This window comes from Sinocyclocheilus anshuiensis, unplaced genomic scaffold (assembly GCF_001515605.1).
Source record: "Sinocyclocheilus anshuiensis isolate Anshui unplaced genomic scaffold, SAMN03320099.WGS_v1.1 scaffold1580, whole genome shotgun sequence".
In the NCBI taxonomy this organism is placed as follows: domain Eukaryota; kingdom Metazoa; phylum Chordata; class Actinopteri; order Cypriniformes; family Cyprinidae; genus Sinocyclocheilus; species Sinocyclocheilus anshuiensis.
The window spans coordinates 305,748-333,444 of NW_015557283.1; the positions used below are offsets into that span (position 1 = coordinate 305,748).

Here is a 27,697-nt window from a genome sequence, read left to right on the forward strand (position 1 = left end):
AAATGCAGCCTTGATGAGCAGAAGAGACTTCTTTAAAAACATTACAAGTCTTACTGATCCCAAACTTTTGAACAGTAGTGTATAAATATATGTATATATATATATATTTAAATTAATATTTAATTCCCTTCTACTCAGCTATTTTAATACTTCAACTTTAAAGGAAAATGAGAAATGTTGAGCTGGCAAATAGCCACAATTAACATTTAATTTTGTAATTTTTTTTTATTTCAGTTAATGCTTTATGTTTTCAGTTCTATTTCAACCACTAAAAATACCAATGCTCGCTCTAGTACACATTATTTCACCGCTTGCAGCTGGAATGACATCTCGGCGTGACTGTACAGCCTGACTGACGGGCTTCACGCTGCCGGGTCTCCGGTCTGAAGTGTATCTCCGACATGCAGAATGTCAGCTCATTGACGGCCAGCTTTCTCAGATGACAGGCGGCCATGGGAAGGTTCGGGCTTTGAAAGGGGCAGGTCGGCCCTTATCAATACAATAAGGCAGGGGCTTAAGTTGTATGACAGTATTATGTAGCAGAAATGAGGCATGAAAGTGCCCCAGAGTGGCTCCTCTGAGCCCCATTGGTCAAGCTTCCCCTCTGTTCTGGCACATGAAAGAGCGCGATGCCGCTTCTTTAAGTAGGGCTGAGTCTGCCCTTGTTTATTTATTTATTTATTTTGTCTGCTGTAAGCGTTTCGCCACACTTTCAGAGGCGGGAAGCGCAGGGAGATCCTTCCTTTGACTGCGCCACATCACTGTGTGAGCGAAAGGGAGAGAGACAGGCGTTGAGAAGGACATGCATATGTGGCGCCACTGTCACACTTGACACCTGCGAATGGCACACCTGTCTCCTCAGCGTCTGGAGTTTGGGCACTAAGCCTGGCTAGCTAATATTTATTACAAAAACTATATATATATAGTTATATATATATAGCCTATATATATCCACAGTACGTGATTTCCATTATTCATATACTATTACTGCTTAAAAGGTACATCAAAGAATATCATGCTATTATCAAATCCTCACAGTTCTTGCACTAAACATATTTTTAAAAACGGACTTGTCTGATGAAAACCCTGTACAATCAGGCAGGGTTAGTGCTATTTATAGCAACTTTTAACTTAACAAGGCATCATAAAAAAAAAGATCATGGCGTCAGACACATTTAAAACAACGAGAAGCAACGCAACAGCCAAAACACGTTCATCTGCATGTGCACAGAGATGGAAAGGTAGTGTCCAAAATTCACTAGCATGGTGTTTACTTTTCTGGCAATACCACAGTAAGTTTAAATAAGACAGACCCAATAATTCTAACACTAGGAATGTATAAAACAACATTTTCAAAAGAGACTAGTTAGTGGGTTGTCTAGCGAGTAGTTGGCTTGTAGAAGTGAAGCCCTGAATAATCAGACAGGATTAGCGCTTAAACCATGTTAACTTAATGTCGAACCTATAAGCAAAATACTCATTGCGACAGATACCTAAAAAACAAAAAGCTAAAAAAATGTAACAGCTAAAACACGTTAGTCTGCATGTGTACAGAGAGAAAGTACTTATAAAAATACCATAGTATTAGCACATTAGAAATAGCAAATCACTTCTCTGTACAATTAAACTACCTTAGAATAGTAGAATGAAACAGAGCGCTAACGTTTTGAGACGCGCTTTCTAAAATCTAAAAGTCCTAAAAATGCAACACGCAGGACACAACCAAAAAGTCCATCTACATAAACCAACAATTAGGAAACACTTGACAGTTCTTTAAAATGGAATAATTGAAACATGCTACTTTAGCATGCTGTTTAGCTTACCGTTAATGCGCTGAATCACTGTTAGCATGCTAATTTACTAATCTGTGGTTGACTAGTCCATCATTCTGACCCATTAATGCCTTACAGGCCATGTGTGGCTAACCACTAATGCACAATCCCAGCTATACATTCCCTTATAGCTTTTATGTACTCTAGACACACTATATAGGCCATGTTTGTTTTTTCTTATTCGATTGAAGTCCCTTAAGGTTCATTTTGCTCCTGTAGCTCATAACACCTGGCCTGCGGTGCTCTGGAGCTCAGCTAATGATAACGTCATTATTACCGACCTGCTCCTTTAGTCACCACCAGCTTGGGTTTGCTGCGGGCTCCGTCTCCTTTGGTGGTGTAGGCTGCCACGGTGATGGAGTACGTGGTGTCAGGCTGCAGGCCTCCGATGACCATCTCCTGTGGTTAATGGACACGAAGGGGGACGTTAGCACTATGTTAGGGAACTTAATTTTTTAAAGACTTTACTACATGTCACCCGCACAGACACGGCGTCAGTTTCCCCTCTTTTCAATGTCACAGCCTGCAATCTGTACTCTGCTGTCTTTTTAGATTACAATTCCTGCTCATCTATGACACATGTCTGTGAATTAATTCAATAGAGAGTCTGAGCAAACAGACCGTCAGAATAATGAATTTCTCTCCGGGTCGGCCGGTAAGCTGTGCGCACACACGGCCTTCTGATGGCCTCCTATTTTCCAATATTTCACGTGAAAGCGAGTGAGCTTTGATCAGCGTGCATGACGGAGAGGAAATTAATGCCGAGCACTCACAGAGAAAAAAGCAACTGTGGGTCCCGCAGCTTACAGAGAATTGAGCTTCACATCAAACCAGTTCAAGATATTCATGCAATTTTTGGGTTAGACAAATGATCTACTTATAAAAATAAATAAAATGCATATCTCATTTCTTCAAAAGGTTGCTTGATTTTTGTTTGTACTATACTTAATGCACAACATCACAGCACAAAACACACTGTTTCATGCCAGGCATAAAGGAACCCTGATGTTACATCATTCCCCCTGTGCACCATTAATATTTTTCTATCACCGTCTCTCTCTCTCTCACACACACACACACACACACACACACACACGGGACGTGAGGTTGCATTAGTTGTTTTCTTTCTCTGACAGAAATCAGCTCATTATAAAAATATTACAACACAAAAAACTTGCATGACACTTTAATTTCAACATACATGTGTGAATCTATATGCATCAATCCATTTTCTTTGTGTTTATGTGGAACACACCATCTGAGTTAATTACGTGACCTGGGTTTTTGCGTCTGCAATAGACCCAATTATCCATTGTTTGTCTTGAAATTTTTCACTTTTTTGCCAACTTTAGAGGCCAGTTTAGATAATATTTCTACCCTGATGATACTCTGCACCCCTAGGACTTGAAGGGAACATGTTTTTCTACCAATCTACCAATTTGTACAAAGCTAGCAATCATAGTTCCTGATATATCATACCCTAAACATGGCTTCTCAGACGTGTTTACTTATTAAAAAACATGATGTGCTAGAATCTACATGAAATATACACACCTCGGTTCATTATAAAATTCTTTCAATGTTTATGACATTTCCCCAGTAAAAACACCATCTGAGTTTCTGCCTATAAATACACTCAATGGCCGAGATACAAAGCAGGTCTGATGTAACATCACAGGTTCTCCCGACAGCCATACTCACATATTCAGCTGCGTCGTCCATTTCCCACTAACATCCCCCACCCGGGAGGAGAAAGGGGAGGGCGGTTTGAAAGAGAGGAGAAAGACAGACAGAAAGAAAGAGAGGAAAGCGTAAGACCAAACAAGGTAAAAGTGCCAAGGAAATGGAAGAACGGCAGAGTGTTTTAAAGTAGGTCAGTGTGGATTAGGGTGAAAAAAATCGTGAAGATTGAAGACGAGGCAGGAAATTGAGTGGCCGCTGCTTTCTGAGCATGTCATTCCTGCAGTTTTTTCACCATTTCATTTAGTAAGAGTATAAAATGGCTGTTTTGGAGTTTGATATCAGACCATGAAGGCAATTCTGCGAAGAAATACTCAAAGATTTGTCTTATGCAATGCAAATTTAACTTGATGCATAACAGCATCGGGATAATTCACCTCAAGATACTGTAGTGATATTTCTACACCCAAAAAATTATTTTTATTTAAAATTATACATGAACATTTAAAACAAATGAATATGCCATGACTACTTATTGAATAAATTTCATTGAAAAACAAAACTAAAACAGAAAACTACTGTGATATTAACTTCACAATACTGTATTTATATTCTCACACTGAGAGTCGATATTTAATAAAAGTTATAGTAAAAATCGTAATATTTAAATTAATAATTTATTCTATAAATCAAAGTTCTACATATTTAAATATTGAATATTTACATATATAAAACGAATTCAATATGAGATGAATAAAAGATCGCAATATATAATGTTTGTAGACAATAAACATCGACATAATATCAACTGATTCCCACGCAAGTGACAACTGTAAATTATCCTGTCATAAACATTCATAAGCTTTAGTCACGGTTTGTTCAAAGCTGTAATATTTGCAGCTGTGAGGAGAATAAGGCGCCTCGTATCTGTAATTTCACTGCTGTTTTCATGACAGAAGCTTGTATTATAATTTTAGGTTGCAGCCAGAGGCACTCGCTGGCTTTTTCATTCTACATCCTTAATTATTGTCTCTTTCTCAAGTATTATGTAAATACATATGCATATCTCTTTATTTATACAGTTCTATATAGAGTAAATTATGCACAAATCTGTACATAAATCTACTGTTCCAGATTCATACACATTATTTATTGTTAAGTTTTACTATTTAAATGTTTTCTTTCTGTTCTCATGTCAGATGTGTATGTATGTATGTATGTATCAGTGTTGGGAGTAATGCATTACAAAAGTAATAATAATACAGTAGTATATTACGTTTTGTTGTAACGCAGTAATATAACGCATTACTAATAAAATTTGGGTAATATTATTACTCGTTACAATCTCAGTAACGCAAGTTACAACAACATATTTTAACAAAATTAAGTGGTGAATTTTCCAACACCGCAAAACAGCACCAGAGAAAAAATTCCGCAGGTAAAATAGTTTGTCTATCTTCTGTTGCTGGAATTAGATGGTTGAGATGACTGCAGAGACAGATTCTACATTTGTGAGATGGACACACTCCTGTTATTTTCAGTTTATCGGAGAAAAGGATAAGAATGCTTAGCAATATGTGCGACACCAAACTCTCAACATGGAGAAATAGCACCAGCAGTAAAACCTGGAAACACTGGACTGGTGCCACTAACACTAAGCTATCGGAGAGAGCTGCGGGGTCGGAGAAGAGGAAAAAGGTGGCGGACGAGCGTAGACAAGCAACAAAAATTAAGTTTAACTAAAAATAACTAAATCTGTGAGTTCAGAGGGGGTGCCCAAAATCTAATTAAATTGAGTGAAAATAATGAACTCCTATAAACTTCAGCATACAAATTTAGCCACCTTGTATTTTTTATATACAGCAGCTTCGAAAAAGGCATATTTTAGATTTTTTTTTTTTTTTTTAACTAAAAATAACAAAATGTGTTTTGATTTAGAAATAGCGCGAGTTATCGGAGAGAGCTGCGGGGTCGGAGAAGAGAAAAAAGGCGGCGGACGAGGGCAGACAAGCAACAAATATAAATTTAACTAAAAATAACAAAATGTGTTTTGATTTAGAAATAGCGCGAGTTATCGGAGAGAGCTGCGGGGTCGGAGAAGAGAAAAAAGGCGGCGGACGAGGGCAGACAAGCAACAAATATAAATTTAACTAAAAATAACAAAATGTGTTTTGATTTAGAAATAGCGCGAGTTATCGGAGAGAGCTGCGGGGTCGGAGAAGAGAAAAAAGGCGGCGGACGAGGGCAGACAAGCAACAAATATAAATTTAACTAAAAATAACAAAATGTGTTTTGATTTAGAAATAGCGCGAGTTATCGGAGAGAGCTGCGGGGTCGGAGAAGAGAAAAAAGGCGGCGGACGAGGGCAGACAAGCAACAAATATAAATTTAACTAAAAATAACAAAATGTGTTTTGATTTAGAAATAGCGCGAGTTATCGGAGAGAGCTGCGGGGTCGGAGAAGAGAAAAAAGGCGGCGGACGAGGGCAGACAAGCAACAAATATAAATTTAACTAAAAATAACAAAATGTGTTTTGATTTAGAAATAGCGCGAGTTATCGGAGAGAGCTGCGGGGTCGGAGAAGAGAAAAAAGGCGGCGGACGAGGGCAGACAAGCAACAAATATAAATTTAACTAAAAATAACAAAATGTGTTTTGATTTAGAAATAGCGCGAGTTATCGGAGAGAGCTGCGGGGTCGGAGAAGAGAAAAAAGGCGGCGGACGAGGGCAGACAAGCAACAAATATAAATTTAACTAAAAATAACAAAATGTGTTTTGATTTAGAAATAGCGCGAGTTATCGGAGAGAGCTGCGGGGTCGGAGAAGAGAAAAAAGGCGGCGGACGAGGGCAGACAAGCAACAAATATAAATTTAACTAAAAATAACAAAATGTGTTTTGATTTAGAAATAGCGCGAGTTATCGGAGAGAGCTGCGGGGTCGGAGAAGAGAAAAAAGGCGGCGGACGAGGGCAGACAAGCAACAAATATAAATTTAACTAAAAATAACAAAATGTGTTTTGATTTAGAAATAGCGCGAGTTATCGGAGAGAGCTGCGGGGTCGGAGAAGAGAAAAAAGGCGGCGGACGAGGGCAGACAAGCAACAAATATAAATTTAACTAAAAATAACAAAATGTGTTTTGATTTAGAAATAGCGCGAGTTATCGGAGAGAGCTGCGGGGTCGGAGAAGAGAAAAAAGGCGGCGGACGAGGGCAGACAAGCAACAAATATAAATTTAACTAAAAATAACAAAATGTGTTTTGATTTAGAAATAGCGCGAGTTATCGGAGAGAGCTGCGGGGTCGGAGAAGAGAAAAAAGGCGGCGGACGAGGGCAGACAAGCAACAAATATAAATTTAACTAAAAATAACAAAATGTGTTTTGATTTAGAAATAGCGCGAGTTATCGGAGAGAGCTGCGGGGTCGGAGAAGAGAAAAAAGGCGGCGGACGAGGGCAGACAAGCAACAAATATAAATTTAACTAAAAATAACAAAATGTGTTTTGATTTAGAAATAGCGCGAGTTATCGGAGAGAGCTGCGGGGTCGGAGAAGAGAAAAAAGGCGGCGGACGAGGGCAGACAAGCAACAAATATAAATTTAACTAAAAATAACAAAATGTGTTTTGATTTAGAAATAGCGCGAGTTATCGGAGAGAGCTGCGGGGTCGGAGAAGAGAAAAAAGGCGGCGGACGAGGGCAGACAAGCAACAAATATAAATTTAACTAAAAATAACAAAATGTGTTTTGATTTAGAAATAGCGCGAGTTATCGGAGAGAGCTGCGGGGTCGGAGAAGAGAAAAAAGGCGGCGGACGAGGGCAGACAAGCAACAAATATAAATTTAACTAAAAATAACAAAATGTGTTTTGATTTAGAAATAGCGCGAGTTATCGGAGAGAGCTGCGGGGTCGGAGAAGAGAAAAAAGGCGGCGGACGAGGGCAGACAAGCAACAAATATAAATTTAACTAAAAATAACAAAATGTGTTTTGATTTAGAAATAGCGCGAGTTATCGGAGAGAGCTGCGGGGTCGGAGAAGAGAAAAAAGGCGGCGGACGAGGGCAGACAAGCAACAAATATAAATTTAACTAAAAATAACAAAATGTGTTTTGATTTAGAAATAGCGCGAGTTATCGGAGAGAGCTGCGGGGTCGGAGAAGAGAAAAAAGGCGGCGGACGAGGGCAGACAAGCAACAAATATAAATTTAACTAAAAATAACAAAATGTGTTTTGATTTAGAAATAGCGCGAGTTATCGGAGAGAGCTGCGGGGTCGGAGAAGAGAAAAAAGGCGGCGGACGAGGGCAGACAAGCAACAAATATAAATTTAACTAAAAATAACAAAATGTGTTTTGATTTAGAAATAGCGCGAGTTATCGGAGAGAGCTGCGGGGTCGGAGAAGAGAAAAAAGGCGGCGGACGAGGGCAGACAAGCAACAAATATAAATTTAACTAAAAATAACAAAATGTGTTTTGATTTAGAAATAGCGCGAGTTATCGGAGAGAGCTGCGGGGTCGGAGAAGAGAAAAAAGGCGGCGGACGAGGGCAGACAAGCAACAAATATAAATTTAACTAAAAATAACAAAATGTGTTTTGATTTAGAAATAGCGCGAGTTATCGGAGAGAGCTGCGGGGTCGGAGAAGAGAAAAAAGGCGGCGGACGAGGGCAGACAAGCAACAAATATAAATTTAACTAAAAATAACAAAATGTGTTTTGATTTAGAAATAGCGCGAGTTATCGGAGAGAGCTGCGGGGTCGGAGAAGAGAAAAAAGGCGGCGGACGAGGGCAGACAAGCAACAAATATAAATTTAACTAAAAATAACAAAATGTGTTTTGATTTAGAAATAGCGCGAGTTATCGGAGAGAGCTGCGGGGTCGGAGAAGAGAAAAAAGGCGGCGGACGAGGGCAGACAAGCAACAAATATAAATTTAACTAAAAATAACAAAATGTGTTTTGATTTAGAAATAGCGCGAGTTATCGGAGAGAGCTGCGGGGTCGGAGAAGAGAAAAAAGGCGGCGGACGAGGGCAGACAAGCAACAAATATAAATTTAACTAAAAATAACAAAATGTGTTTTGATTTAGAAATAGCGCGAGTTATCGGAGAGAGCTGCGGGGTCGGAGAAGAGAAAAAAGGCGGCGGACGAGGGCAGACAAGCAACAAATATAAATTTAACTAAAAATAACAAAATGTGTTTTGATTTAGAAATAGCGCGAGTTATCGGAGAGAGCTGCGGGGTCGGAGAAGAGAAAAAAGGCGGCGGACGAGGGCAGACAAGCAACAAATATAAATTTAACTAAAAATAACAAAATGTGTTTTGATTTAGAAATAGCGCGAGTTATCGGAGAGAGCTGCGGGGTCGGAGAAGAGAAAAAAGGCGGCGGACGAGGGCAGACAAGCAACAAATATAAATTTAACTAAAAATAACAAAATGTGTTTTGATTTAGAAATAGCGCGAGTTATCGGAGAGAGCTGCGGGGTCGGAGAAGAGAAAAAAGGCGGCGGACGAGGGCAGACAAGCAACAAATATAAATTTAACTAAAAATAACAAAATGTGTTTTGATTTAGAAATAGCGCGAGTTATCGGAGAGAGCTGCGGGGTCGGAGAAGAGAAAAAAGGCGGCGGACGAGGGCAGACAAGCAACAAATATAAATTTAACTAAAAATAACAAAATGTGTTTTGATTTAGAAATAGCGCGAGTTATCGGAGAGAGCTGCGGGGTCGGAGAAGAGAAAAAAGGCGGCGGACGAGGGCAGACAAGCAACAAATATAAATTTAACTAAAAATAACAAAATGTGTTTTGATTTAGAAATAGCGCGAGTTATCGGAGAGAGCTGCGGGGTCGGAGAAGAGAAAAAAGGCGGCGGACGAGGGCAGACAAGCAACAAATATAAATTTAACTAAAAATAACAAAATGTGTTTTGATTTAGAAATAGCGCGAGTTATCGGAGAGAGCTGCGGGGTCGGAGAAGAGAAAAAAGGCGGCGGACGAGGGCAGACAAGCAACAAATATAAATTTAACTAAAAATAACAAAATGTGTTTTGATTTAGAAATAGCGCGAGTTATCGGAGAGAGCTGCGGGGTCGGAGAAGAGAAAAAAGGCGGCGGACGAGGGCAGACAAGCAACAAATATAAATTTAACTAAAAATAACAAAATGTGTTTTGATTTAGAAATAGCGCGAGTTATCGGAGAGAGCTGCGGGGTCGGAGAAGAGAAAAAAGGCGGCGGACGAGGGCAGACAAGCAACAAATATAAATTTAACTAAAAATAACAAAATGTGTTTTGATTTAGAAATAGCGCGAGTTATCGGAGAGAGCTGCGGGGTCGGAGAAGAGAAAAAAGGCGGCGGACGAGGGCAGACAAGCAACAAATATAAATTTAACTAAAAATAACAAAATGTGTTTTGATTTAGAAATAGCGCGAGTTATCGGAGAGAGCTGCGGGGTCGGAGAAGAGAAAAAAGGCGGCGGACGAGGGCAGACAAGCAACAAATATAAATTTAACTAAAAATAACAAAATGTGTTTTGATTTAGAAATAGCGCGAGTTATCGGAGAGAGCTGCGGGGTCGGAGAAGAGAAAAAAGGCGGCGGACGAGGGCAGACAAGCAACAAATATAAATTTAACTAAAAATAACAAAATGTGTTTTGATTTAGAAATAGCGCGAGTTATCGGAGAGAGCTGCGGGGTCGGAGAAGAGAAAAAAGGCGGCGGACGAGGGCAGACAAGCAACAAATATAAATTTAACTAAAAATAACAAAATGTGTTTTGATTTAGAAATAGCGCGAGTTATCGGAGAGAGCTGCGGGGTCGGAGAAGAGAAAAAAGGCGGCGGACGAGGGCAGACAAGCAACAAATATAAATTTAACTAAAAATAACAAAATGTGTTTTGATTTAGAAATAGCGCGAGTTATCGGAGAGAGCTGCGGGGTCGGAGAAGAGAAAAAAGGCGGCGGACGAGGGCAGACAAGCAACAAATATAAATTTAACTAAAAATAACAAAATGTGTTTTGATTTAGAAATAGCGCGAGTTATCGGAGAGAGCTGCGGGGTCGGAGAAGAGAAAAAAGGCGGCGGACGAGGGCAGACAAGCAACAAATATAAATTTAACTAAAAATAACAAAATGTGTTTTGATTTAGAAATAGCGCGAGTTATCGGAGAGAGCTGCGGGGTCGGAGAAGAGAAAAAAGGCGGCGGACGAGGGCAGACAAGCAACAAATATAAATTTAACTAAAAATAACAAAATGTGTTTTGATTTAGAAATAGCGCGAGTTATCGGAGAGAGCTGCGGGGTCGGAGAAGAGAAAAAAGGCGGCGGACGAGGGCAGACAAGCAACAAATATAAATTTAACTAAAAATAACAAAATGTGTTTTGATTTAGAAATAGCGCGAGTTATCGGAGAGAGCTGCGGGGTCGGAGAAGAGAAAAAAGGCGGCGGACGAGGGCAGACAAGCAACAAATATAAATTTAACTAAAAATAACAAAATGTGTTTTGATTTAGAAATAGCGCGAGTTATCGGAGAGAGCTGCGGGGTCGGAGAAGAGAAAAAAGGCGGCGGACGAGGGCAGACAAGCAACAAATATAAATTTAACTAAAAATAACAAAATGTGTTTTGATTTAGAAATAGCGCGAGTTATCGGAGAGAGCTGCGGGGTCGGAGAAGAGAAAAAAGGCGGCGGACGAGGGCAGACAAGCAACAAATATAAATTTAACTAAAAATAACAAAATGTGTTTTGATTTAGAAATAGCGCGAGTTATCGGAGAGAGCTGCGGGGTCGGAGAAGAGAAAAAAGGCGGCGGACGAGGGCAGACAAGCAACAAATATAAATTTAACTAAAAATAACAAAATGTGTTTTGATTTAGAAATAGCGCGAGTTATCGGAGAGAGCTGCGGGGTCGGAGAAGAGAAAAAAGGCGGCGGACGAGGGCAGACAAGCAACAAATATAAATTTAACTAAAAATAACAAAATGTGTTTTGATTTAGAAATAGCGCGAGTTATCGGAGAGAGCTGCGGGGTCGGAGAAGAGAAAAAAGGCGGCGGACGAGGGCAGACAAGCAACAAATATAAATTTAACTAAAAATAACAAAATGTGTTTTGATTTAGAAATAGCGCGAGTTATCGGAGAGAGCTGCGGGGTCGGAGAAGAGAAAAAAGGCGGCGGACGAGGGCAGACAAGCAACAAATATAAATTTAACTAAAAATAACAAAATGTGTTTTGATTTAGAAATAGCGCGAGTTATCGGAGAGAGCTGCGGGGTCGGAGAAGAGAAAAAAGGCGGCGGACGAGGGCAGACAAGCAACAAATATAAATTTAACTAAAAATAACAAAATGTGTTTTGATTTAGAAATAGCGCGAGTTATCGGAGAGAGCTGCGGGGTCGGAGAAGAGAAAAAAGGCGGCGGACGAGGGCAGACAAGCAACAAATATAAATTTAACTAAAAATAACAAAATGTGTTTTGATTTAGAAATAGCGCGAGTTATCGGAGAGAGCTGCGGGGTCGGAGAAGAGAAAAAAGGCGGCGGACGAGGGCAGACAAGCAACAAATATAAATTTAACTAAAAATAACAAAATGTGTTTTGATTTAGAAATAGCGCGAGTTATCGGAGAGAGCTGCGGGGTCGGAGAAGAGAAAAAAGGCGGCGGACGAGGGCAGACAAGCAACAAATATAAATTTAACTAAAAATAACAAAATGTGTTTTGATTTAGAAATAGCGCGAGTTATCGGAGAGAGCTGCGGGGTCGGAGAAGAGAAAAAAGGCGGCGGACGAGGGCAGACAAGCAACAAATATAAATTTAACTAAAAATAACAAAATGTGTTTTGATTTAGAAATAGCGCGAGTTATCGGAGAGAGCTGCGGGGTCGGAGAAGAGAAAAAAGGCGGCGGACGAGGGCAGACAAGCAACAAATATAAATTTAACTAAAAATAACAAAATGTGTTTTGATTTAGAAATAGCGCGAGTTATCGGAGAGAGCTGCGGGGTCGGAGAAGAGAAAAAAGGCGGCGGACGAGGGCAGACAAGCAACAAATATAAATTTAACTAAAAATAACAAAATGTGTTTTGATTTAGAAATAGCGCGAGTTATCGGAGAGAGCTGCGGGGTCGGAGAAGAGAAAAAAGGCGGCGGACGAGGGCAGACAAGCAACAAATATAAATTTAACTAAAAATAACAAAATGTGTTTTGATTTAGAAATAGCGCGAGTTATCGGAGAGAGCTGCGGGGTCGGAGAAGAGAAAAAAGGCGGCGGACGAGGGCAGACAAGCAACAAATATAAATTTAACTAAAAATAACAAAATGTGTTTTGATTTAGAAATAGCGCGAGTTATCGGAGAGAGCTGCGGGGTCGGAGAAGAGAAAAAAGGCGGCGGACGAGGGCAGACAAGCAACAAATATAAATTTAACTAAAAATAACAAAATGTGTTTTGATTTAGAAATAGCGCGAGTTATCGGAGAGAGCTGCGGGGTCGGAGAAGAGAAAAAAGGCGGCGGACGAGGGCAGACAAGCAACAAATATAAATTTAACTAAAAATAACAAAATGTGTTTTGATTTAGAAATAGCGCGAGTTATCGGAGAGAGCTGCGGGGTCGGAGAAGAGAAAAAAGGCGGCGGACGAGGGCAGACAAGCAACAAATATAAATTTAACTAAAAATAACAAAATGTGTTTTGATTTAGAAATAGCGCGAGTTATCGGAGAGAGCTGCGGGGTCGGAGAAGAGAAAAAAGGCGGCGGACGAGGGCAGACAAGCAACAAATATAAATTTAACTAAAAATAACAAAATGTGTTTTGATTTAGAAATAGCGCGAGTTATCGGAGAGAGCTGCGGGGTCGGAGAAGAGAAAAAAGGCGGCGGACGAGGGCAGACAAGCAACAAATATAAATTTAACTAAAAATAACAAAATGTGTTTTGATTTAGAAATAGCGCGAGTTATCGGAGAGAGCTGCGGGGTCGGAGAAGAGAAAAAAGGCGGCGGACGAGGGCAGACAAGCAACAAATATAAATTTAACTAAAAATAACAAAATGTGTTTTGATTTAGAAATAGCGCGAGTTATCGGAGAGAGCTGCGGGGTCGGAGAAGAGAAAAAAGGCGGCGGACGAGGGCAGACAAGCAACAAATATAAATTTAACTAAAAATAACAAAATGTGTTTTGATTTAGAAATAGCGCGAGTTATCGGAGAGAGCTGCGGGGTCGGAGAAGAGAAAAAAGGCGGCGGACGAGGGCAGACAAGCAACAAATATAAATTTAACTAAAAATAACAAAATGTGTTTTGATTTAGAAATAGCGCGAGTTATCGGAGAGAGCTGCGGGGTCGGAGAAGAGAAAAAAGGCGGCGGACGAGGGCAGACAAGCAACAAATATAAATTTAACTAAAAATAACAAAATGTGTTTTGATTTAGAAATAGCGCGAGTTATCGGAGAGAGCTGCGGGGTCGGAGAAGAGAAAAAAGGCGGCGGACGAGGGCAGACAAGCAACAAATATAAATTTAACTAAAAATAACAAAATGTGTTTTGATTTAGAAATAGCGCGAGTTATCGGAGAGAGCTGCGGGGTCGGAGAAGAGAAAAAAGGCGGCGGACGAGGGCAGACAAGCAACAAATATAAATTTAACTAAAAATAACAAAATGTGTTTTGATTTAGAAATAGCGCGAGTTATCGGAGAGAGCTGCGGGGTCGGAGAAGAGAAAAAAGGCGGCGGACGAGGGCAGACAAGCAACAAATATAAATTTAACTAAAAATAACAAAATGTGTTTTGATTTAGAAATAGCGCGAGTTATCGGAGAGAGCTGCGGGGTCGGAGAAGAGAAAAAAGGCGGCGGACGAGGGCAGACAAGCAACAAATATAAATTTAACTAAAAATAACAAAATGTGTTTTGATTTAGAAATAGCGCGAGTTATCGGAGAGAGCTGCGGGGTCGGAGAAGAGAAAAAAGGCGGCGGACGAGGGCAGACAAGCAACAAATATAAATTTAACTAAAAATAACAAAATGTGTTTTGATTTAGAAATAGCGCGAGTTATCGGAGAGAGCTGCGGGGTCGGAGAAGAGAAAAAAGGCGGCGGACGAGGGCAGACAAGCAACAAATATAAATTTAACTAAAAATAACAAAATGTGTTTTGATTTAGAAATAGCGCGAGTTATCGGAGAGAGCTGCGGGGTCGGAGAAGAGAAAAAAGGCGGCGGACGAGGGCAGACAAGCAACAAATATAAATTTAACTAAAAATAACAAAATGTGTTTTGATTTAGAAATAGCGCGAGTTATCGGAGAGAGCTGCGGGGTCGGAGAAGAGAAAAAAGGCGGCGGACGAGGGCAGACAAGCAACAAATATAAATTTAACTAAAAATAACAAAATGTGTTTTGATTTAGAAATAGCGCGAGTTATCGGAGAGAGCTGCGGGGTCGGAGAAGAGAAAAAAGGCGGCGGACGAGCGCAGACAAGCAACAAATATAAGTTTAACTAAAAATAACAAAATGTGTTTTTATTAAATCATAGTCTATAAAATTAATGAATATGCGAAATATTTGACTTAAATAGCCTAATTAACAGATTAACAAAACAAAAGGAAAAGACTGAGAGATATACTGCTGAGTTTGGTTGGCGCAGCGCTCTACGAAAGTCCACGGAAAGGAAACCGAGATAGAACAGAAATAAAAGTAAACACATCGAATTATCTGTATGACCAAAGATGATGGAATATTTTGTTGTTGTTTGTTTCCGCTGTTCGATCGCGCCGGCGCCTCACGCACACACATACAACATTGCAAACGTTGCAGCCTGTTCATTATCAGAATAAAATACAGTCAACCAAACATATAGATACACAAATCAAGTCTGAATTGTGCCCACAGTGCTCAAGTGCCTCGTGTTTTTGTGGAGATCTCGGGGCGCTCAATACGGCAGACATAATCAGCTTTTGTTGACTTTATCTACGACACTAGAGCCTTAGAGGTTAAACTTATTAGAGGTTTGACTAAACCGTGCAATTCTAATGGCTGATAAGATGTTTTGGACTGCTTGTGGAAAGCATTCTAGAGGCTATAAAAGAACTTCACAGATTAAATTCTTTATAAAAGGATTTTCATACATTTGTTGCAGTGGCCATGTGTGTGTTAAATACTGGTAAGATTTTGGGCCGCATTTGCTGCAACAGTATCCTAAAAATAGACGTTAACCAATCGTCTGCACACCCTAGATGACGTCAGTTGAAAAGAAACTTGGTAAGTAAAATAATAAACTACAACCTTTTTGCTCCAAGAAACAATAGTAATCATCACAGCGGCATCGTCGTGCTAACAAACCTGTGCATCGGCTAGCATGACGTCCTTGATGAGGGGCAGGCCGCGAGATTCACCATTCTCGACACGGACGTAGTGCACCTGGTACCCGCGGATCTGCCCGTGCTGTTTCCCTGGCAACAGGGAGCGCCACATCACCTTGATGGAGGTAGAGTTGAGCACCTCGACCTCTACACGCCGAGGGGGGGCCCCGGGCACTGCGATAAGAGAAGATGACACAATGAGGGATTGAAATTACCATTTTATTATCATTACAACTACATTTTTAAAACAATTATGGTGGTTTTTGCCTGTTCAAAATTCACCAATATGATGCTATGGTGTTCCTTTGCGCTACGTGAGTTACTTACCTAATTTCTGTTCATATTACTGTTAGTTTGAACAATAGTAGCAGTGATAACTGCCTTGGCATTTTAATGATGAAAAGGACATAAGTCGTCATTAAAGGTGAAGTTTTACAATCAAAACACATTAATTAGTATCTTTAGTCTTTAATGAGCATTAACTTTCACTCATCTAGAAATTTGTACTTTTTACCAAATTTAGAGGCCAGTTTTAAAAATATTTTTATCCCTATACATCTCTGAACCAATTGGACTTGAAGGGAACACATTTTTCTACCAATCTACCAATTTATACATAGCTAGCAATCATAGTTCCTCAGATATCATAACCTAAATATGACTTTCCAGACGATTTTTGGGCTTTAAAAAACCCCATGAAAATGCTAAAATATACATTAAATACTTTACACAACCTCAGTTCATTAAAAAAATAAAATAAAACTGTTTACATGAGACTTCAACTTCAACATGAATGCATATCCATTTTCTTCACTGACTTACTTTTATGACTACCACTTGATCGTGTAGACTTATTTCACTATTTACCAAATTTAGAGGTCAGTTATGAAAATATTTCAACCCTGATGAGACTCTGAACCACTTGGACTTGAAGAAAACACATCTTTCTACATAGCAGCAATCATAGTTCCTGATATATCATTCCCTAAACATGGCTTCCCCGGCATTTATTAGCTATTAAGTTAGGATCTACATCAAATATTTTACAGAACTCACATATAAACAAAATCTTCTTTAATTACATCTGATTCGACATAGATAGACTCTCAATCTGTTCTAAAAATAGTACAATGTACCAATAGTTATGGAGCACCTCAAGACCGTACGATATGGCTGAAAAGAAACTAAGCCCTAGCATCTCAGCAAGTACGCACTTTCAATTATGTGAAACCAGGCTATTGATTAAGCGCCCATCTTCAGGGACATTTAATCAACTGTAATTTCACACCCCCATATACCCGAGCAACCATTTCATCGCCTTCCATTTCACTATCATTCTTATCTGAGCACTGATCAATTCGCGGGTCTGCCGTCTGCAGTCTTTTACCTGCGAGCTAATGAAAATCCTTTTATACGAGGCCCTGATGTTTAATACCTCCGGTCATTCAGTACTGCTGTAAGGAGGAGACCCATTTCCTGGATGGTCAATAAAAGACGCCATAAGGGGATGTACTATATATTGGGGCCCGACTATTCCGTATTAGATGCTATAATGGTACAAGTCTCCAAGGATGTGACTGTCGTAACGTATTGCTACTCAAATAACTCCATGTTGTGGGTTGGACAAATGAGATTTCCCATCGGAGGTCTTGGGGTAGCGTTCCCTCTCTCCTGACCCACCTACAGCGGTTGACCAGCCTGTCAAAACCATCCATCCTAGGGCGGCCCAAAGCGCCAGTGCTCCGTATTGATTACTAGCTTGTATCTTGAACTAGCGCTGTCAGTCATTGAGAAAGACTGCTGTCATCGGGGAATGTCCGACACAATTTCTTACTCTAGCTGGATTTATTTCAGTGCCCATAAGCTGTCCGACTGCTTTACAAAGAGAAGTGAAGGATGAAAATGATGCTAAGTCAATGTTTCCTCTATCACGTAATGTTAGTCAATAGATCTCCCAAAAAGAGTGAGCCGTCTACACAGACGTATAATCAACATTTCTCTCGCCTCCTCAACCATCTTGGATTTATTTTCTTACTAAGCTCGGCCAGAGACCATAAAAGGTCACTGGAAAACGAATGGGGGAAATCATAAGACCAAATATGGAGGCTGTAGGAAAGTAGGTCCTGCCTTACAGAACACTTTACACTTCCTTTTTAAAGGCTTGCTTATATGGTATCATTTGAAAGTTTAGATTCTAATCTTTACAAAGAATACCATACTATTGGTTTTATGATACATAAAGTAGTAAAATTAAGCTTAAATATGCATTTGTACCAGACACGAATTTCCGCTTTTTGATGGCCAAGGATTGAAGAATTATCTCTCTGAATATGTATGTTTTATATATTTCACAAAACAGTCAAGTCATATATCATAAGAAAGCTCTCACACAAAAAGTATTTCATTGTGTGAAAATCATAGATCGAATGATCTTCAAAAGAATCGCGCCGTGAAATATGATACCTCTGAGGAAACAAAGACAAGCGTCACATTCCTACTTGTATGACTGCTTCCGTCCGCCACAAACAGCCACAAACTCTATTATCTTTTAGATTAGGATCTTTTCTTTCAAACGAGACCATTGTCACATTTCTGTGCTTTTGTTGGTGAGAAATCCATTGCTTTGTCGCAGATGTGCACCACAGAAAAAAATTATTATTATTTTGAAATGTGAAAGCACAGCAATCAATCTGATAAACTATTTTTTGACAAAAAAGCACTGTACAGGATGCAGTATGCAGAAAAGAATAAAATTACCATTTCAGTAAATATACATTTTGATCTTGTAAAATGGATATTATTATAATGCAAAAACTGTGTGCATAAACACTGAATTCTTTGTTTCAGTTTCTGTTGAAGATTAGTGAGCAACAGCAGCTGGCATCTCATCTCCAGGAGGCAGGCGGGATGCTGAGATGATGCTCAACACAGGGGACAAAAATGATGCACGTATAAGGAATGATATAAAGCTGGAGGATGTGGATTCTGTTTTAGAATGTAATAGACCACATAGATTTGATCATTTATAGAGTCTCCTGAAAGAATAAAACTCATTGTATAAAACACAAAAAATAATATTATTTTATGCCATTTTGTATATTGCTACTTAGAAAAAGATAAAAATGAAAAATAATTCAATCAATAATCAAGTGCTATGGCACATAGTAAAATAGGATTCTGGGGGTAATGTATTTTATAATACCTGTTTTTGCAAAGGAAACTCTAAAGACACTTGTAGACACAAAAAAATGACAATTTTACTCCCTTCAGTTATAGTTCAATAACTCCTGTTTAGAAGCTCTTTTGGGAAAAATAGTTTTTTTTTTCTGGTACATTTTGGAACCTAGTGGAATCAGACAATATAAGTTGCAGATAGCTGCTGCAAATAGAACCTGAATAGCAGACTTTCAAATACAAAATTCTGGAAGAAATCTTAAAAAATCTTTCTTAGTGTTTATTGTAATATTCGAAACATCTATAATGTTATTCATGAAGAATTACAATCTGATTTTGAATTTCAAGGTGTTTTCTATACAATGACACCATTTGTATGCGTGTAGGGTAAACATTTAAAATCGGGTATGCCAAATCCAGGCGCAAACCCCCTAAATAATTACTTGTTTTCAGAGGATGTACCTTAAATAAGTGTATTTTGAACTGGCACATATTTCTCAAAGTTATGAAGGATTATTGGAGTATGTTTTACGAACAAATACTATTTAAAAATATCATGTTTAATTCAATGCATTACTTGCCATTTAGTTTCAAGATTCGAGATTCAATCTATGAAAGCAAGTTATACAGTGTTGCTTCTCAAGTCAATTTTAATAATTTAGCTAGAAAAGAAGCTTTGCGGTGAATAATGTTAGTGAGGGTTTCAGTACCGTCCTCGTCCGTGCGGCAGAGCAGCGGCTCGCTCTCGGGACCCGGACCCACGCTGGTGGAGGCCGCCACAGTGACTCGGTAAAAGGTCCATTTCTCCAGCTGCCGCAGCTGGATCTGACTGGACGTGGGTGGCACCGCTGGTTCCTCCACGGGCTCCGTGCTGACCTCGGCCCCGGCCCCCACCACCGTGTAGCGCACTATGTACCCGGCCAGTGCCCCGTTTTGGCTCTCGGCCGGCGGAGGGCGCCAACTTACCAGCAGGGTGGTGGAGCTGGAGCTGGAGCACTTAATGTCTTGAGGGGGGGCGGAGGGCTCTGCTCAGGTTTGGGAAAGGGGGGCAGAGGAGGGGGTGGAAAACAAAAAACGAAAAGATGGGAAAGAGAAAAAGAAAATGATAAAAGGGAAAAACCAACTGAAAAAAACAAGCAGAGACATACTGAAACATAACAAAACAAGGAAAACAAATGCAAAGGGCAAATGCAAACAGAAGAACTTGGTTTTGAAGGGGTCGGGGTGTTTGGCATGCATACATAAATATGAAGCATGAAGGTTTAACTTTGGCTTGATTTCCGTGTCACAGATCTAGAAGTAACACCACAGATGTTGGGCGTAAGATACAGCAGTTTATCCAACTATAACCGGCTGTACGCGAGCCAAAGATTTAACCCATCTTTCACAGTAAATACTCTGGGCTCTCAGGATATATTTCCACCATGAGGGGAAAATAGATCACATTATTTGCATTTGAATGAAGGCCATTCATTGCGGTATTTCAAGGCATTTTTGTCGGGTTCTTCCCCTTGCACATATCAGAAATTACAACTTCTGTGCCATTCTAAATCAATATAAAAGTCTCGTTTAAAATGCACAGAGTCTCTGCTTACTAAATGCTTGCGCATAGGAAAGTATTATACCGTTTAAATGCCGTAACATTTATCTCCATTGTAAAATCGAGAATTAAAAGTTACTCTGTCGTGCTGATCCCTGAAGCCATAAGTAACACAAATGAATGAGGGGGGAAACAGACAGACGGGGATAAAACATATTTGTGACTGAAATTCAAATGGATGAGCACCAGCAAAACAAAGTCATTCAAAACGGATTACAGGAAAATGAGGAAAAACTCTCTGCAAAACAATGGCTGGAAAGAAATTGTTAGGACCAAAATGTCAACTCAGAAGAATCATGGAAAGCCACCAAGCTTTAAACAGAAAGTAAGACCATTAAAAACAGCAAAAACCAAAACAAAACCAAAAACACAAAAACATTTTCCTGTACATTATACGTACCTGACATCTTCAAACACTAACTTTTAGAGACTTTCTTACCACAAGCACCCGATTCGAGGGAGACTATATTTCCCCAGAGTCGGTTGGGTTTGGCCCTCTCCTTCTACTGCTGAGCTCACCGAATACAGCTCAGTTCAAACTATTTACCTTAATTTAGTTTAGTCCAATAACATTGAGGTTGGGATGTTTTTTTTTTTGGTTGGAGGGAGAGAGCTTTCCCTGTGCTTTCATCAGTCTGCACTATTCACTGTTTGCACTCGCCTGAGGGTCCACAAGATTGAGATCAGGGTGCTAGCACCTCGCTAACATCCAACCATTCATACCCAAGTTATATAATCCACCCCAATTCAACCCATCAGCAGCCCAGCTGTGCTTTTGTTTGAGAAATGGTTAACAGATTTGTCACGTCACCAGCCAGCTTTCATCATAGGTGTCACCCGTCCCAGAGTTCAGTGGGCGACATTATTCAGAGCCCTGTTTATTCACCAAATGGGCTTCATTGGATCAAAGTTTTACTGGATTTTCATCTTCTATTTGAAGATATATTCTGAAGATGTACTTCCTCTTTTGAAGAATATTTGCATTCAGTTCTCGTGAATCGACCTGGTTTGAGTGCGGCGAGAAAGTTTGGTATCTGAGAGTTGCAGAACTACCTGAAGGTTTAGACTCATGCAATAAGAGCCTTGAATTTCAATGTTCAAAATGAAATCTCTCTGGAAGCTGGCAACTTCTATGAGTGAAACAATCGATTGGATTCCTTCTATATGTGGCTACTTGTGGACCTCCAAATGAAATCACTCTTCAGAATTAAGAATTGTGCCTCAAAACCAATATCGAAAGATGTTAACTGTCATAATGACTTAATCCAGGTCCATATTGTGGCGCTGCTTCAAATAAACAAAATGAGAGGTGAAAAAGAACTGCAATTACAGATTTGTTTGGCTAAAAAGGTTGAAATTAGTTTGTGAGCTGGACGATGGCAACTTCGAGTGTAACAACTGATGGAACTGATTGGACTCTACTTGTGGCTACTTGGAATCCAACTTGAATCCACTTGTGGACCTCCAAGATAGACTCGCACTAAACCCAAGACAAAGACCGGTGCGGTAACCCTTGCCCCCAGTGTGTGGACCCTCTATGACCATGTTTGAAACCTGAGCATCACTCAATAGCCATTGACTCTTAAGCATTTCCCTCTGGCACCTACTTGGTCAAGGCAGGAGTGTCTATCTCCACTAACCCTCAAGAGTCTGGACACATCCCCCAATGTTAACAACAAGAGTTGGGGGATATGGAGGGTGAGGTGAGTACTCTCTGCCGGACCACTGCAGGGGCTTTGGTTCGTAACTGTGGGCTGACCCACGAACAGGGACCTGACTGGGCGTCAACTGAACAGCACCGTACCAAAAAGGATACAAACACAATACAATTTCATTTCACGCCTTCATGAGGAAGTCCAGTCTGCCACTTGGTGTAGTTCAATATAGATCTACGAAGAGGGAATCCTGGTGTTAAAAGCTTGTATAATCTGGCCCATTAGTGTTTAAACATCTTGGGAACTCTCCGTGAAGACGATGGCACTCTTTCCAGTTTGCGCAAAGTTGTGAAGGGATCTGACCCAATTCTACTGGTGTATGTGACAGTTCTACACCTCAGGGTCACTATACGCCTACAAACACGCACTTGTCAGGTTGGTTATGTGGCCGACTTCTGAAAAGTGAGGTGGCAGACTGGGCTTTTCCTCCGAACGGCGGTCACTTACCTCTCGGGAATCCACACTGTAATGTTTGTTTATGTGTTAGGTTGAGGGGAGTTTGTGCTAAATTGCTTCTAACTGTCCAAGCTTGTCGCCTCCCTGACCTTGTTATGGGAAAATCTGCACTACTTTAGTTTATGCTTGAGGGAAGACATTGGCAGATGTAGTGAACCACGTCTCCCATCTCTGTGAGATCCTGCGGGACAAAGCGAAATCCCATAACTTGAGCAAGAAGCCTCCGGCTGTCCCACCGGGATACTTACTCTCACCTTTAGTTTAATGGATTTGCATTGGCAATGCTAAGTGCTGCTGCATGTCGAGCTTGTCACGTTAAACTTAACCTCAATAATAAGAGCAAAAAAACCAAAACACTGAGAGCTGTTTCCTCAAGTGTTAGAGTAAAACCAAACCAAAATGAAATAAAGTTGAACTTAAACCCGTGTACTGAACAGAAATAAATTAAAACCAGGTGACGTCAAGCTGGAGCAGGTGAGCTTTAGTTTCATTTCAGGAGACAAAGTGAAACAGAAGAGCTAGAAAACAAAAGTGAGGTAGAAAGTGCACCGCATTGTTCCAGAATACAATATATGAAGACACCAACAGCGGGACAGACATATAGAGATGGAACAGAAGGGGACACACACAGCGTACACATGCCAGAGGTCAAAGGATGCATTAACAGAGCGCCCCCCGGGGGTAATGGGAGGAAATACATGCATTCAGTGCTCACTCTCAGGTTTTACATTGTGCATCAATGCAGCAGGTTTATTGCATCCCAGCACCCACTCAACCAACCCCATCCCACCCATTCTGCACCAACAAGCTGCACAGGTAGAAACAGAAGATGAGTTAAAATGGTCCACATCTGCTGCCATGGCTTTGTGGCATCTTCCGCCCACTGAAAGTGTATCTGAAGAATCAAATCTGTAAAAGGAACCTTTAACCAAAAGGAGCATCTAGAGTCAACATGAAAACAAAATACATTCATTTGTGCACAGTTACAAAGAAATGCAAAGTTTATCTTGGTAATTTTTCATCAAAATGTAATAAGTTGCTCTGCCTCCAAGGCAAGTTTTTTCAATTCCAATTTTCCAATCAGTTCCTGATTGAAAAAAGTTGTTCTCCAATATACCATTTCACTAAGAAATACGTCAGATTACAAAAGTAAAATGGGTTTTGAATGCCATTTCATGTTGACTTTAAACTTTTTTTTAACCTTTACACTAAAACATGAAAGCATAAAAAAACTACTAGGAATCATTTTGAAAGTGCACATCATTTTTTCTTTGTTTATCTGGCTTGGAAGTTATCTAGAATCATGCAGAATTGTGCAAATGCCACATTCACAAGTGCATTTGTCACCCATTATTCATCTATTCTGAAAGTGGTCTGTGCTCAATAAAAATAAAAAAAAATAAAGTTAATAATTTTAATCACTCAGAGAAATACAACTAGGAAATCTGAAAATGAAAACATAGGATGTTTTGGGGTGGTTCAACTTCACTTACAAATTAATATGCTTTGTAAAGAAAACTTTTGCAAAATAGATGCATTTTCACTCATGCTCTCAAGACTTCTGGACCCCTTTGAATGTACAAGCTGAACACAAGAAATTGCAATTTTGTTAGCACAGGGCACATGCCAGCTGCAAGGTTTCCAACAAGCTCTGATGATTTCATGCACCAAATCATGATGCGACTCAGCGAGGGTGTATTTTTAGGCCGAAGGCTTGAATAATTCAGCCGGTCTCCCAGCGTAAATGCTGACTACCTGCAGGCGCCAGCAGCCACTGACTGCGCTGCTTTCAGTAATACACAGTGAGGGACTAGATGTGGTGGAAAGCCATGGCAGACCGCAGAGTCAATAATATTTTGTGAGGGTCAATCGCATGGGAGGAAAAAAAGTGCATTTGCTGTTGACACATGAAAAAGAAATACGAACACAGAAGAAATAAGGGAGTGCGCATGGGAGCCAAATGGCACGCTTGCTGCAGATCAATCAACCCATATTGATTTGTTTGTTTCACGTGTAGGAAATCTCTGAAGTACATAACTGTGACACAGAGAGACCCAGATGAAAGAATAACCAAACAAAGAAGAATAAAAAGTGTGTGTGACACCATCCTGCTGAAGGGCCAGGAATCCATTAAACTAAACAACACAGGTCATTTAAAAGTTTGGGCTTTAACCTTTAGACTCTTAAAAATATAAATAATGTATAAAACATCAAAGTAAGAGGGCCTCATTCATGAAACACAAGCAGAACTAATTGCAAAAATTGTGTGTACGACCATTCTTACATAAACTGACGCATTGAAGTGTTATGCAGCGATTTACATAAGAATGTTTTTACAAACAATTTACACAAATTTGTTCTGCTCGTTTTTATCTTTCTTTTAAAAGAATTTGTCAACGTGCAAAGAAAGGAATTATTCAAAAGCATAAAGCTTTGCCAAGTCATTTGGAAATATTTTCATCAAAACAACATCACCTTTGCAGCCTGCATGTAGCAAAACTCACTTCTGGCTCAAAGGTGATGCTGTTTTGTGCCATTCAGATGCATAAACAAACACAACACAAAGGAATGAGGCAAAGAACCACTGCCAGAAAACCTGAAGCAGAACACCTGTCAAAAACCAGGGACCAGACAAGTGTCCAGTCTTTAACACATATCTGCTGCACACACAAGCACACCATTATCATTTACTCTTGACATTTCTGGAGTCAATAAACAATATCCCTGGATTGGAAAACTAGGGTGAAGGTTACAGTGGCCCTTTCAAACAGTGTGGTGTTGTATCCCGACCCCATCGGAAGCTCAAAATTGCCATTGTGTCTTGGCATTTCTCAATCAAAATACAATATTAGACCCCTCCCCCCAACCCTTCATTCGGGTCGCTAGGAAAGGAAATGGACTACATACTGGCTTGGGATGTCCTTTGGGATATTTCGTTGGTGAAGGCTCCAATGCCTTTGTTGGAAACGGCAGCCAGAGAGAAGAAGTACTCTGTATTTGCACGTAGACCCTCCACCACATAGGAAGAGGTTGGCCCGAATGTTTTCTTTACCTGTTTGGCCGAAAATAATAACGTTACTGCTAATGACATGTGCATAAGTGGTCCTGACAACATATTTGAGAAGGTTTGTTGTGGAGAAGGCACCTGAGATTCCTGCCTGCCCTCTCTGTAATGCAGTTCGTAACTGATGATTCCCTCTTTCTCGAAGGCCGGTTCCCATGTTAGCTCAACACTCGTGTCTGACACCTCACCAACCTGGAAGTTGGTCGGCTGTCCAGGGACTACAAATGGAGCCAGTGTTGATAGTTTAATAGACATGAAACTAAATAAACAAACAGATTTAGATAAATAAACAAAGAGATTTACAACTGTATATTTAGTGAATGTGGTAGAGCAAACATTTACCCAGTGGCAACGGAGTTAGAACAATAACCCAGATAAAGTAGCGTACTTACATTTTAGTGACACTGAAAACAAAATACATTTATAATGACATTTATGATTGCTTAACTAATCCTGCAAACTTTGAAAACAAACATACCCAATCGCTAACCTGTTGTTTTTGACTACATTTCCAAATGCTAAACTATCTTTGGCTACATATTTAGTTAACTCAAGAATGACAACAGAGACCTTAAATCAATTTGCTACATCTTTAGCCTATTAATCACTGAAAACAGACTTTTTCAATATTTAAACTCACCTTGCTACATCTTTAGTCCACCAAACACAAAAGCCATTTTCAATTGCTAAATTCAATTTGCTACACTATTAGTTCACCCAGTTTTAGCAACAGCCATTTTTCAATTGTTAAACTCACCTTGCTACGCCATTAGTTCAACCAATACAAACAATGTGCATTTCCAATTGCAAAACTCACCTTTCTACTGTACATTGTTAGCCCAACAAACATGACAACAGACATTTTTCAATCACTTAGCTCACCTTGCTACATTGTTAGCCCACTGAACACTGAAAACAGACTTTATCAATCTCTAAATTCAATTAAAATGCAATAAATTAAATCAGATCGCCCAATATTTGCAACAAATATTCTTCAATTGCGAAACTCTCCTTGCTACATCTTTTGCTCACCCAACACTGAAAATAACCACTAAAAATTTACAAACGAACCTCCTTGAAGTACTTTGACGTGAATGGGATCTGAGAAGGGTCCATCTCCTACTGACGTGAAGGCTAACACTCTGATGGTGTAGGTCTCAGTGGCCACCAGACTCTGAATGGTGGTGATCACGCTGTCCTGTACATTGTGGATGTGCCACATGCTCATGGGCTGAGATGGGTCCATGGTGTAGTAGACCCGATAACCCTTGATCTGTCCATTGGGCTCCTCAGGTTCATCCCAGCGTACCATCATGGTGTTCTGGGAGATGATACGGGCCTGGATGTTGCGTGGTGGGCTGGCGGGAGCTTGCTCCCCAGTCCTAGCCTCAACCGGTTCACTGGGCGGGCCTTGGCCAATGGTGTTGTAGGCTGACACCCGGATCTCATAATCAGTGTTCGGAGAAAGTCCTCCAATGCTGTAGCGAGTGGTGGTGATGGAGTCCACGGTCTCGAACTTGCTCTCGGGAGATTTGGCGCGATACTGGATGATGTAATGGGAGACGGGCTCAGGGTTGCCACTGTCCCAGGTGATGGTGATACTGGTGGCGGTAGTTTCGGTTACAACAGGAGTACCTGGAGGTTTTGGCAAGGCTGCAGGGTGGGATAAGACAATACCGTAGACGTAAACATCCAATACTGGGACTTGACACTAGGGCTGCACGATTAATCAAATGCGATTGTCATGCGCATTTTGTTAGTAATGCCGGTTCTGTAATCAGCAGTAAATCATCATCACATGCTTTCAGATGGAGCAGCATTTACTACACAGAGCCGTAGTTCACTGA

The 27,697-nt window shown here is 40.2% G+C and overlaps 1 protein-coding gene across 32 annotated transcripts in view; it reads right to left on the reverse strand.

Annotated features, from left to right (window-relative positions):
- LOC107679075 (receptor-type tyrosine-protein phosphatase S-like) overlaps window positions 1-27,697 on the reverse strand; it is a 249,286-nt gene that overhangs the window by 44,022 nt on the left and 177,567 nt on the right. For 21 of the 32 annotated variants that reach the window (XM_016474496.1, XM_016474495.1, XM_016474494.1 and 18 more), the window contains 7 exons: window positions 26,922-27,503; window positions 25,932-26,068; window positions 25,694-25,838; window positions 19,726-20,040; window positions 15,822-16,015; window positions 3,534-3,560; window positions 2,114-2,231 (listed from right to left, as the gene is read on the reverse strand). In XM_016474496.1, coding sequence (XP_016329982.1) covers window positions 2,114-2,231; window positions 3,534-3,560; window positions 15,822-16,015; window positions 19,726-20,040; window positions 25,694-25,838; window positions 25,932-26,068; window positions 26,922-27,503 — 1,518 coding nt within the window. The remainder of the gene's footprint in view (window positions 1-2,113; window positions 2,232-3,533; window positions 3,561-15,821; window positions 16,016-19,725; window positions 20,041-25,693; window positions 25,839-25,931; window positions 26,069-26,921; window positions 27,504-27,697) is intronic. The other 11 variants (XM_016474518.1, XM_016474523.1, XM_016474524.1 and 8 more) reach the window with 3 other exon arrangements.